Here is a 13,027-nt window from a genome sequence, read left to right on the forward strand (position 1 = left end):
CCTGTGCCTCTATCTGCTCACGGGTGAGAGGAAAATCCAGGTCTGGAGGATCACTCAGTGGCTGTGGGAGCTACAGCTCGGCAGGGGCCAGTCTAAGTGCTGGGGCTTGGCCTGACCCAGTAAGCCCCACGGGGAAGGCCCGCTCTCAGGAGCATCTGCGTCCCTGAGACAGTCTGTCCTGAAGCTGGGGAGCTGACAGAAGAGCCACCTGGCCCAGAGCAGACACTTTCACTCCCCTGGCCCCTACTACGACCTCACCCTGACCTGGGTGTGACCCGAGGCAAGTCCTTGTCCCTCTCCAGGCCTCTACTCCCTCCACTGTAGAGCAGTGAGGTTTGACCAGATGTGTGGTTTTGTTTTAGGCAGCAGAATCCTTTGTCTGAGTAGTGTCTCAGTCAGAAACCCAGCCCACTGAAAAGCAGAGGTGCTGAGGGAGCTGGTGGGGGGTGAGCAGGCAGAAGACCCCTTCTCTGGCTCTTCACCATCAAGGCAGCTTCTCAGGAGAGCCCTGGACCACCTTGGGAGACAGGGGCCCCACTTGTGGCACTGGTCCAGGCCCCTTGGTTGGCACTCACTACCCAAGGACTCCTGCCCTTGCCAACAGCTGCCAGGCCTGTCACACCCGGGCCGTGGCCCATGTTTCTGGCTCTTCCAGTGCTCTGGCCTGTTTTCCTGACAGAAGGGGTCTGGTCCTGCAGGGCAGAGCTGGGCTTCACTGGGCTTTGGGAATTCAGGGAGTAAGTGCCCCCTCCAAGCTGCCCTGCTAGCTCCCTCACAGGAATGTCAGGAGAGGAAAAGGACATAAATCTGGAATGAGCTTAGAGACACACCAGCACTGAATGGGTGGCAGGGTGAGAGCATCTTGTCTAAATGCCGTATCTCCCCACATCTTCCTCAGAACTTAACACCTCCACATGACTTCCCTTCTTGGTTCCTTGCTGGGCAGGGTGTGGTTAGGGTGGCCCAGCAGCCTGACGGGCTGGCCCTGGGTGGCCACAGCTGGGGCAGGTACCTGCCTGGCTTCTGGGCTGGTCAGGGTGGTGGGCAGGACAAGGCAGACAGGGTGGGCATGGATCCTGTACCAACTCCTGACTATGAACTCTCACTAACATCCTGACCTTCCCCTCTCTAGCTTGGGCTGGAACTGTGGCAGTCACGAAAATGGGGAGACATGGTGTTATGGACTAAATTGTAAACCACCCCCTGAAATTCACATGCCAAAGCCCTAACCCCCAAAGTGATATTATTTGGAGCCAGGGCCCTTGGGAGGTAATGAGGGTTGGAAGAGGTCATGAGGGTAGGGCCCTCGTGATAGGATTAGTTCTCTTATGAAAAGAGACACCAGAGAGCTTGCTTTTCTCTCTCTGCCATGTGAGGACACAAGAGGAGAGGGCCGTCTGCAAGCCAGGAAAAGGGTCCTCACCAGGAATGGAATTGGTTGGTACCGTGATCTTGGACTTTCCAGCCTCCCAGACTGTGAGGAATAAATGTTTTAGCCTCCCAGTCTATGGTATCTTGTTATGGCAGCCTGAGGTGACTAATACCCACGGGATTTCTCTTCCCCTAGATGAGGTCAAGCCAGGCAGAGATGGGGGCAGGACCGGGGAGATACACTAAGTCCCCTACATACAAACCTTCAAGTTGCGAACTTTCAAAGATGTGAACGTGTGTTTGCATGTCCAATTACGTTAGTTGGATTATGTTAGTTGGGTACCTAGGCTAACGTTGTTGGACTTTACGAACAAATTGGACTTATGAACGCACTCTCAGAACGGAACCTGTTCGTATATAGCGGACTTACTGTAGAAGGGGGGCAGATGCAAACTACAGAGGCAGGGAAAGCCTCAATATCTGGTTGGGAGCTAAAGATACTGTCCTTTTCACAGCCTCACAAGTTCTGGGGGAAATAATAGCAAGAAAAAGCTTAAGAAGTCAGTATGTGCAGGAAGAGCAAAACTCCTAAAAAATGATGAAATGAAGGGGGGAACCAATCAATGGAAAAAGAATGAAAATATGATGTTTCTGCTCAAGATGTGTCTCACAGATGTATGTGTGAAAGATGGAGCCCAGCAGGTGGCCTCTCTTAATTCCTCCAGTATCTGTAGTAGTCTTCCCCTTATCCTTGGTTTTGCTTTCTGCAGTTTCATTTACCTGTAGTCAACCTCAGTGCAAAAATATTAAACGGAAAATTCCAGAAATAAACAATCCATAGGTTTTAAAGTACAAACTGTTCTGAGTAGCACGATGAAATCTCACGCCATCTTGCTCTGTCCACCTGGAACGTGAACCATCGCTTTGTCCAGCATATCCATGCTGCATATGCTACCTACTACCTCGGTTACCAAATCAACTACTGTGGTATCACAGTGCTTGTGTTCAAGTAACCCTTATTCTACTTAATAATGGCCCCAAAATGCAAGAGCAGTGATGCTGGCAATTCAGATACTTTCTTACTGTGCCTAATTTATAAATTAAACTTCATCATAGGTATGTATGTATAGGAAAAAACATGGTATATATAGGGTTCTGTACTATCTGAGGTTTCAGGCATTCCACTGGGGGTCTTGGAACATATCCCCTGCAGATAAGGTGGGACTACTGTACTAAAAATTGTTTTCTTATAACTTATTTTTATTCTTCTTTAAAAAAATTTAAATTTTATTTATTTTTTCAGCATCTATATTTTTCCCTCAGGATTTATGCAATCTTGTGGTTGGAGTTCCTTCCTCAGCATTTGCACTTTTTTTTTTTTTTTTTTTGCGGTACGCGGGCCTCTCACTGTTGTGGCCTCTCCCGTTGCGGAGCACAGGCTCCGGACGCGCAGGCTCAGCAGCCATGGCTCACGGGCGGAGACCGGGGCACGAACCCGCATCCCCTGCATCAGCAGGCGGCCTCTCAACCACTGCGCCACCAGGGAAGCCCGCATTTGCACATTTAAATGAGATACTTCAAAAGCAGGAAGAATTTGTCTACAATCTTAACGTAAATTGGTGATTAAGCAGTTAAAAAAAACAACCATCACACACACACACACACACACACACACACACACACACACACACACACAAGATTAACGAAAACCGTCCATGTCCTAGCCAGAAAGTTAAAAATGGATTTCTGCAAGGTTGGAATAAAATGACCTTCAATTAAAGCTCCTCACTTAAAGACATGGAAGCAAAAGCTCTCTCTGCAGGCACAGCTCCACTCCAGGGAATGCACCGCCCTGCTGGGGGCCTGCATTTTCCCTGGGCTCACTCAGGCTAGAGGGTCTGTCCAACTCACTACATTACCTGTAGAACTGACTTTAAGGGGCTGCTTTTTTTCATGAAGAGATATTTGGGCCTCTGCTGTTTCTTCCCTGATAGGTCCATGGGCTTGCAGGAGATCTAATAAAATGAGGTTGGCCCCTGGTACCAAGACGGAAACAAAGAGCCCACCCTGCTTGGGTCATGCGTCCCCCTGCAGCAAGGAGGGAAGCCCTGGCACATACTCACTTGTCCAGTCTTCTTCAAAGCAATGCAGGAAGTGGAATCCCACCATGATGAGGGCGTGCAAGGAAATGAGAGCTATGTACATCTGAAACAGGAAAGCAGTGCAGAGGCCATTGTTGTGAGAACCTTCTGGCCATGAAGGCTCCCGGGACGGGGTGCTCGGAACCTCCCATTCAGGAACACTTAGGCTGAGGGCTGAGCAGGAGGGGGGCCAGAGAGGCACCTGGTGATTTCTCCACTGGTCCCCCGCCCCCAGCCCTGGGTCTGAGGTGAGCGGCCATTCACTGGTAGCGTGTGGGACAAGAACAGAAACAAGCACGTGTCACCAGGTGTGACCTGGGCTGCCCTGGGGGCTCCAGGCTGGCTGTTGCTCCTCACTTGAAAGGTCAGGGCGCTGACTGCCATTGGCCCCTCCAGCCCTCAGGCTAGATACACTCCGCCTACCTGCAGCTAAGGGAGGGTTGTCGCCTTCTTTAGCTACTTAGGTCGGACACCAGGCATAGAGGCCCAGAACACGGCCCTTGCTTATAGCTAATCAACTTGAGTCAATTTTCTAGATGCTCAAGTGAAGGGCACAGGAACGGGCACTTGTTGAACCAAGGAGAGCTCTGGCAGAAAGGCGGAGGTCTGCGTGGCCAGGCACTATTCTGAACAGCAGCAAAGAACACTGTGAGTGCTGACAATTCGAAGGAACAGAGCTCTCCATTGCTTCACAGAGGGTGGGGCAGAATTCGGAAGCTGACTTACTGTAAACAGGACGAAGTACTTCTGGTTGTTCTCGCCAACACAGTTATTGACCCAGGGACAGTGGTGGTCCATCTTCCGAATGCACCGCTTACAAACACTGAAAGAGCCGCAAGGCAGATCTTTAGGGGGGTCCTCACGGAGGCGGGAGGGTCGAGGGGACTCAAAACCCATGCTCCTGCACCACTCCTGGCAAGTGGCCTCTAGGGCGCCACCCAATGTTTTGCTGCATGTGTGTTGCAAGGGGCTTGGAAGGCAGGGCCAGGACCTCCAGGGTCACAATCATTCCAAACAAGGGGACAGTTATCCACCTCCAAGGCCCCTTATCTTGTTTCACATAAAAACAGGCTGGAACGACATGGCTGAGAAAGAGACTGCTCTCCTGAGGTAACAGTGGGCTGAAAATGTGGTTTACTGAGAGGACAGAAAGAAGTAGCACTTTCAAAAACTTGACAGGATGAGACGGGATACAGCTGCTCCTAATTTCCCCCCAAAGACCAAAAACCTGACCAGGGAACCTCCCAGGGTGCGGCTGACGAGAGAGAGCGCTAGAAGAGTTCAGAGTGGGGTCACAAGCAGTGCGTCACATGGCGGCAGGAAGTCCCCCTCTAAGGACCTTGCAGCTCTAAGATAATATCCACTTAGCCCAAAACAGCAGAAAAGTCATTTGAGCTTAAGTGTTGATCAGAAATCCCACTAATTTGCAAATTACTAACTTGTTACTGGGATAATTTTTGGACTGAGATTGTTTGAAGCTTTGTTATTTGATAGCAAATACCTTCCCCACCCCTTTTTGGACCATACAAGAATCTGAAACAAGAGCACAAGGCTAATGGGACCTCAAAAGCAACTACTCCCAAAGCTCAAGTTCAGGAAGACCAATTTGCCAATAGATGGGCTCATTAAAAATTGTTTCTTGGGGCTTCCCTGGTGGTGCAGTGGTTGAGAGTCCGCCTGCCGATGCAGGGGACACGGGTTTGTGCCCCGGTCCGGGAAGATCCCACATGCCGCGGAGCGGCTGGGCCTGTGAGCCATGGCCGCTGAGCCTGTGCTCCGCAACGGGAGAGGCCACAACAGTGAGAGGCCCGCATACCAAAAAAAAAAAAAAAAAAACTGTTTCATTCTCAATTCATTAAAATAGGCTCCCTAACATTTACCTTGGGGGCAGTATTTGTTCAAAACAGTTTGAAATACTATAAATACAAGCTTGGAAATAATAGAATTATATATATTTTTGACAGTCCCTTAGTTTACACCAGCTTTTCTTTCTAGTAGTTTCCATAACCAACTTTATCTCAGGTTCTTACTAAGGTGGGCTATGGTGGGTGGACTCTGGGGGAAGGGTTGGCTCAGGGGCCTGCTGAAGAGAAGGCTGCCTCGTGCTCACACACAGTGCTCGCTGAGCTCTGGCTGACCCACAGAGAGGGCAGGGATGGCGCAGAAGGAGCTGTTCTGGGCATGGAGGCGAGCTGTTCCCAGACCGCAGACCGGGAAGCACAGACCACTCTGAAGGAGGGCTCACCTGCACCCCAAGGGGGAGGCGTGGGCTTTTCTAAGCATGGCATGAGCTCTGGTGGCAAGGCAGACCTGGGTCCCCCCCTGCCCCCCACAGGACGTGAGTACCGTTATAAGAGAAAGTGAGAACAGATGCTGGCTCAGACGAGTGGTGGGGTCATTCTGGTCTCCACCCTTGTTCTTCCCACAGCTTCAAGGGGTCATGATAACACAGGCATATGGGGAATGGGCACATTTCAGAGATGCTGAACCAGCTCCAGAAATCTCCTTGGGAGCCAGAAAGGCGGGGTAAGAAAAGGACGCATGAAAGGGGCATGGAGGGCAATAAAGAGAAAGCCAGGTACCAGCAACTCCATTACTTGATCAATCAATCTCTCTCTCTCTCTCTCTCTCTCTCTCTCTCTGTATGTTATCGATTTGAATGAATGAATGAAAGAACAGGTAACACTTGTTCCCAGTGTACAATCTTGAAAGTACAGACAAGTAGGCAGTAAAGCTCCCTGCATTCTGGGCCTCAGCCAACACATTCCCACCATGGAACCACCCCCGTAGCCCATGTCTTGTATGTCCTTCCTCAGCTCTGGGGTTTCTTAATCCCCTCCCTCTCTGGGGAGCTCCTGAGGGTAACCACCTCCCTGCTCTGGACTCTTGAGCAGTTTTTCTTCCACTTGTACTTCTTTGTAAAAGGGGTTTCAGGTGGGTGCTCTGAGGCAGTGTTTGCTCAGCAGCAGAGAGGTGCCAAATGGCCTGACGTCCTCTGAAAGCTGTCTAAGAGATTAAGCAAATCTGTCCTTTGCTCTCCCCTCCCAGCCTCTCTGAAGAGGCCAGGTGTGAACCCTGGGAAGCTGGGTTTCACAATGGGCTAAGTTTCACTGGGCAGCCAAATTAGAACACTACTCATCCTTCTAGAAGTAGGCAGGAGTACAGCCCACTGAGAGCTGCAAAAGTTGTCCAGAGTGTTGGTCTCTGAGTTTCCTATTTGCAAAGACAGGAAATGCCAAGATGGCGCCTCTCCCTCCGGCTTACAGAGTTGTTCAGAAGCGGGCTCCTGGGGCAGGTGGTAGTGCACGTGGGTGGTGGAGGTCCATCCATGTATGTGGCTGGAGGCGCTGTTTAGAGGCTAACTGACCCACGGCTCACAAAACACCCAGCCTGAATGGCTCTGGGGCTGGGGCCTGGAGAGCACCAAGGGCAAGGCCTGGTCCCTCAGTGGGCCAAGTGAAGGGTGCTCCAGGCCCCGGGGGTGACTGCCCACACCTGCCTGGCTATTTCATCTCAGGCACCAGCCCTCAGGGGGAGGACGAAAAAATGTGAGCCTTCCACAACCACTGACACCCCACTGGGAATCAGGCACCTCAGAGTCAGTCTTCTTCCCAGTCCCCACAGCACAGTGGGCTCACTGGTGTCCCCTCCCCAGACACAGCAGGGCAGCTCAAGCACAGCAACCAGGGAAGGCTCCCAGAGGGCCCTTTCTCCACTCTTGCCTCCTGGCGAAATCCACCTTCCCTGGGGCTCCTGCCTGCACTCCTCTCTTGTACCAACTCCAGTGTCTCCTGTGCGAGACGCTGTGGACACAGACATGTCCTAAGCATTCAATGGCAGCTGCTAAAAAGACCAAATGTCCTCAATGGAGGTATTTGGGGTGTTCCTACCTTCAGGGTTTCCCAGGCCCCTCCCGTTTTTTTTTGTTGGTTTGTTTTTTTAATTTATTTTTGGCTGTGCGCGGGCTTTCTCTAGTTGCGGCAAGTAGGGGCTATTCTTTGCTGCGGCGTGCGGGCTTCTCATTGCGGTGGCTTCTCTTGTTGCAGATCACAGACTCTAGGTGCGTGGGCTTCAGTAGTTGTGGCACGTGGGCTTCAGTAGTTGCGGCACGTGAGCCCTAGAGCATGCAGGCTTCAGTAGTTGTGGCACACAGGCTCAGTAGTTGTGGCTCGCGGGCTCTAGAGCACAGGGTCAGCAGTTGTGGCGCATGGGCTTAGCTGCTCCGCAGCATGTGGAATCTTCCCGGACTAGGGCTTGAACCCATGTCCCCTGCATTGGCAGGAGGATTCTTAAACACTGCACCACCAAGGAAGTCTGCCCCCCGGCCCCCGCCTTTTTAAATCCTGGTTTTACAAGAGGGAGGATGCTTCTCTCCTTTTCCTCCAGGTTCCCTACCATTTTCAGTCCCCAGAGCACTTCCTTCGCAAGCTTGGAAGAGCCCAACAAGCTCACCGGATCGTGTGTATTCAGGTTCCCTGGGGCTCATGCTCCCTCTCCAGGGAGGTACAAGAGCCCTTCCTTGGCACTCAGCCCCCAAGGAGCAGGCTGAGGTCCTCCTGCCCACCCTAAGTGATGGCCCTGTGACTCTCCCTACAGCGGCACCCACCAAACTGTATCACGGCAGACAAGTGCATCTGCCCTACCTGGGCAGGAGGCCCCTGGGTCAGGGCCATGTCCCATCCACCACTACAGTCCACAGCCAAGCCTGGGGCCCCGCTTAGCAAAGGCTGGAGGAGTGAAGGCTCTGACACTATAGATGGGGAACTGGGCTCCACCACCTCAGGCTGGGATGCCACAATAGATGAAGAGAAAAAATCATAGCAAGGAGGTACCAAGGGGACCATGCTCCCCATATAGGTTTTCATCTCACACCTCATTCACTATGATTAAAATTATAAGCAAAAAAGGCATCTATAACATCCTGACCCCAGCTCAGACAATGTGGGGTAAGGCAGTACCCAAACAGGGTAAGGCCAGTGGAAAGAACACATCTCTCAGATCACCACTTTGGGCTCTGGGCAAAGAAACTTAGCTTCTCCAAACCACCCTCTGTAGAACTAGCCCTGCTCTCTCAGGGTTAGAGATGATGTGTGTAAAATGCTTTAAAACCAATGCTAGTGCAATATAAATTTATCAGTAACTGATAAACAAGCTGGCAGGGGCCCTAAGCAGTCCCCAACTGTCTCATCTCAGTGTGTGTGTGTTTGTTGGGAGGTGGGGAGGGGTGTGAGGCTTTGCCAAGGTCAGAGGTCTCCACCGCCTGTGCAAGAAGAACCTAACACATAAGCCTAACACCTTGGCTGTCCCCGTTAGCATGACCCACCCACCCCAAGGATTTCCACAGGCTTCCATGATCCTCAACGCCAGGATGAAAGGAGCCTGCTTGGAAGGAAGACCCAGCCACGTATCACCAGGCTGGAAGGAACACCTACAGGTGCAAGATCAGGGAATATTTGTGGTACCCATCAGAGCTCAGGGAAAAGAGTTTTAAATTCCATGACACTACTGGGAGGAGAGGAAGCAGAGAGCTGGGCACAGACACATGCCCCTTCACCTGAGCAGGAAGACTGACACCAACTTTCTCTAGCAGGGCAGCAGGCCCCTTGGCTCACCCAGTCACAAACCCAGCTCTGTTTGGTGTGCTGGGGATTCTGCTTATCCAAAACCATGGGTCCCCAGATGGCCTGGGCCACCACAAGCCACCACAAAGGAGCAGGTGTCAGCATACATTTCCTGACACAGGAACAGGCTATGCACAGGCATCCTCACTCAAGTTCATCTGAATCAGCAGCTCTTGTTTTGCTCAAGCTGATTTGTTTATTAGCACTCAAGAATACCTCCCTTGGATCATCCTGGGGAGAGAGGTGAGGAGGAGGCAGTGAGGAAAATGCCAGGCGGTGGAGGCTGCCAAGGGCTCAGGGACGAAAGAGAAAAGAACCACTGTGGTCACCCAAGTTCTTTCTATAAAGTTCACACTTCCCTGTTTCTGGTCCAGCCTATGTAAACCCAGCACATCCCCAATGCTCACACATTCCTCCATTAACAGATAGATATTCATACTTAATCCTCACAAGCTAAGGAGGAACAACTCATTTTACAAAGGAGAAAGCTGAGGCTCTGAGAGATGTGGTGCCTGGCCCACAGTCCCCAGTGTGGCAGGGACAGCGCTGCCTTTCCAATGCTGACCTCTCCAACTTCAAGGCAGCAGCCCGCTCCACCACACTGGAGGAATGTGCCTGGAGGAATCACATCACCCAGGGGATGAGAAGAGCTGGGTTCCCGAGCCTCGGGGTGGTAGGAAAAGGCTAGACTGATGCCTCCATCTCAGGCACAAGAAGAAAGCATTGAATTAGTTTCTAATACAGATTTCAGAAACAAGATGACCCAGACACAGAAAACCCCACAGGAGATGGCAGTTCCCATGGTCCCTGCCCAAGCTCCTTGGCCCTCACCCTTGAGAAGTGGCAACTAGCTGGGGAGGTCTCCAGATCGCTCTCTCAGACAGACAGAAAAAGATACACAAAAATATGCATATGGTTATATCAAGTTACACAAGTCATGCCAAACTAGATCTAGTGGAAAGAGCCCCAGACTCGGAGCCAGACACACCAGGAACCAATCCTGTCTCTCGTAGTCACCGGCTGTGTGACCCTGGAGCAGCCACTTAACCGCCTTGAGCCTTAATTCCTCATCTAGGGAGGGTCATGCCTATGGCAGAGCTATCTCTGGGGGTGAGCATGGGGATGACGATGATGAGACGGGGTGGGCTGAGGTGCCTGAGACACGGCAGGTATTGGGAGCTGACCATGGCATCTGGATGTTCAGACCGACTGCCCTCCTCCAAAAGGTGGGCAGTGCGGCCCGCACAGAAAAGCCACCTTTCAGCCGCTCGGACCTCGCACAAAACCCAGATGCTTCCACAGCCTCAGGACGACGATACCTCCTGACATCAGGAGCCAGTTCATTCCTCCACAGCCCCTCTCCACCCCGAACACACGCTAGTGTGAAAAAGGGACTAAGTGACAGGTTCGTTATTTCTGTAATTTAGCATTTAAAGTTCTCGTCATGATAAAATGCAATATTTAGCTGGAGGTTTTCTTTTGTCAAGAAGACTCAAAACAACAAAGAAATCTGAAAACCAAAAGGGAAAAACCACCACAGATAAAACAGGGAAATGGCTTTTCTGGCTGAACTCTACAACTGTCAGACCTCTAGAAGTTTTGTTTTAAAGAAAAGTCTTTCTTTTCTTTCAAGGACAACCCCCTCATTTCCCTATAAAATTTAAGTGAAATTGCACCTGCCCCTTAAATGTGTCAGGGGCTAGACATTCACAGAATGATTTCCTAAAGCTCTGTCTCACGTGCCCTTAATAAAGTAATAAAGCTGTGCGGCAGGAAGAGCAGGACTCCCCTCCATTTCACAGATTTGGAGACAAGGGTGGAGACAAGCAAGGGCCTGGGCAGGGCCCCCTGGCAAGTGTGGCGAAGCCTAGTGTCCTGAGCCCGAACCAAACACCCTTTCCCACCCTTGCCCTCCTGTGCAGGTGGGGATGGAGAGTCAATGTGGTCACTCCATGCCCAGAGCAGGGCACGTTCAGAAGTCCTGTTGCTGATGGCACCCGTGGAAGGAGGGCGAGGGCGGGGGCGCAGGGGGTGAGGAGGGGAGCCCAGGCGGGGGCAGTGTACCTGCAGTGGTGGGCTCGGTCAGGCTTGATGCTGCAGCATTTGGGACACTTGTACACCACCTGCCCGGGCTTCAGCTGTAAACTCTCGATGAATTCTTTAGTGGCATTTCCTTTGGGCACCGCCCCCTGTAAGAAAGAGAGGTGTCAGGGTCAGGCTAGGGGTTCCCTCAGTTCTGACATTCCACAGAGGCGATGGTCATTTGAAAGCAGCAATTCCACACACGGGGACAGCATATTTTCATCCCAACGACATGTGGGTTCTGTTCAGAGTTATGCCAATACCAATAATAAGTTATTGACAAAGAATTTCCCCAAGGAAAAGTGAATGATTTTCTACACTGGACAGTTACGTTGTTCCCGATGATCCTCTATTTTCATTTTACTGACATGGTTTTCATTGAATGCATCCTTTCCTATGTAAATGTTACAGGGAGGATTTGACTCATCAACTACAATTTTGATTTACATTAGATTTCCCAGGGACAGTTTCGGTCTTTGTGAATTTTCATTGGTGAGCAGCACATCTAATAGTCCAGTTTTCCCAGGTCATAATCACAGCTCTGAATGTTATTGGGTTCTGTTTAAACTGGAATCAAGTTTTATTTTATTTTATTTTTTATCAGTACTATTGTTATGGATTGGTAATCTGTGTTTAGTTCTTATGAATCCACAAGCAACTGTAAGCCACTGCCCTAAGATATTCAAGTGCTCTCCACACCAAGATGCTGAAAACCAGATGTGACTCAGGATAATGATCACCTCTGTGGTGGTGAGGAGGCTGGGAGTGGAATGAAGTGGGGGTGGGGCATATAAAGAGGCTAACCTGTCTTTGTAACTTTTTTTTTTAATTTACAAAGCTGGGAGGCGAACACATGAGTGGTCATCATATTATCCTTTACACCCTTTCAACTGTCTTAAGTATTTCATTAAAATTTTTTCTGAAAGTCCAAAAGAGAAGTGGAAAAAAAATACAGCCTGCAAAATATAGTCAGATGCCAGAAGAATCTATCAAAGACCTTTTAAAAGCAAACAAACTTTGGTAGGCAAGGACTACCTGGTACATACAATGCCATTTATGCTATAGTTCTTGACATCAAACAGCCATAAAAGTACACAGCTATTGACATGGGAAACGTCTATGATAGACTGTTAAAGGGAAAAGTAGATTCCCAAACAGTATGTAGACTACAAACCCATTTTGATAAAGATTACACACACACACACACACACACACACACACACGTACATGCCAAAGTATTAACGGTTATCTCATGTAGTAAAATCACAGGTAATTTTTAATTTATTAACTATATTTCTTAAATGTTCTAATATGAACATGTGACTTTTGCAAAAAGGAAAAAACGCATTTAAAAAAACAAGCAAAAAAATATACTCAGGAAGGAGCTATGCAAAGTAGGAGTATGACCAACTTTCCTGAATTTTGTAACCGAAGTGCTGTGACTTGTCTCACCTTGAGACATCTGAGGGTCCCCCCTTAAGGCCAGTGAAGGGTCAGGGTCTGGAAGTCTTCACAAAGGTAAGAGAGGGCCCAGATCGCCTAGATGAGTGGATTTTTAAAAGGGGCTTGGGAAGGGCGCTGGCCCAGGCAGAGGGGGAGGTTGCAGAAAAGCCCAGAGGGTCATACTTTAAATTCTCTTTAATGTAAAAAAGTAATTGAGTTTGGGTAACTGTGTGACCTTTTGTGGATCCTGAAGCCAACAGACCGCATCTGGAAGTCACTATTGTCATGTGTACAAGAGAAATGCACTAAGGAACAGCGTTTCCCCAAGGTGATGAAGCAATAGGGCTGTTTTCCTAAATGAAGGTCGTT

The 13,027-nt window shown here is 50.1% G+C and overlaps 1 protein-coding gene across 5 annotated transcripts in view; it reads right to left on the reverse strand.

Annotated features, from left to right (window-relative positions):
• Positions 1-13,027, reverse strand: part of ZDHHC3 (zDHHC palmitoyltransferase 3) — a 58,990-nt gene that overhangs the window by 20,278 nt on the left and 25,685 nt on the right. For 4 of the 5 annotated variants that reach the window (XM_079933306.1, XM_079933307.1, XM_079933305.1 and 1 more), the window contains exons 3-5: positions 11,198-11,322; positions 4,239-4,335; positions 3,495-3,576 (exon numbers count right to left, since the gene is read on the reverse strand). In XM_079933306.1, coding sequence (XP_079789432.1) covers positions 3,495-3,576; positions 4,239-4,335; positions 11,198-11,322 — 304 coding nt within the window. Of the gene's footprint in view, positions 1-3,290; positions 3,387-3,494; positions 3,577-4,238; positions 4,336-11,197; positions 11,323-13,027 lie in introns of all 5 variants that reach the window. The other variant, XM_079933309.1, reaches the window with a different exon arrangement.

Source organism: Stenella coeruleoalba (assembly GCF_951394435.1).
Source record: "Stenella coeruleoalba genome assembly, chromosome: 10".
Classification (NCBI taxonomy): Eukaryota; Metazoa; Chordata; class Mammalia; order Artiodactyla; family Delphinidae; genus Stenella; species Stenella coeruleoalba.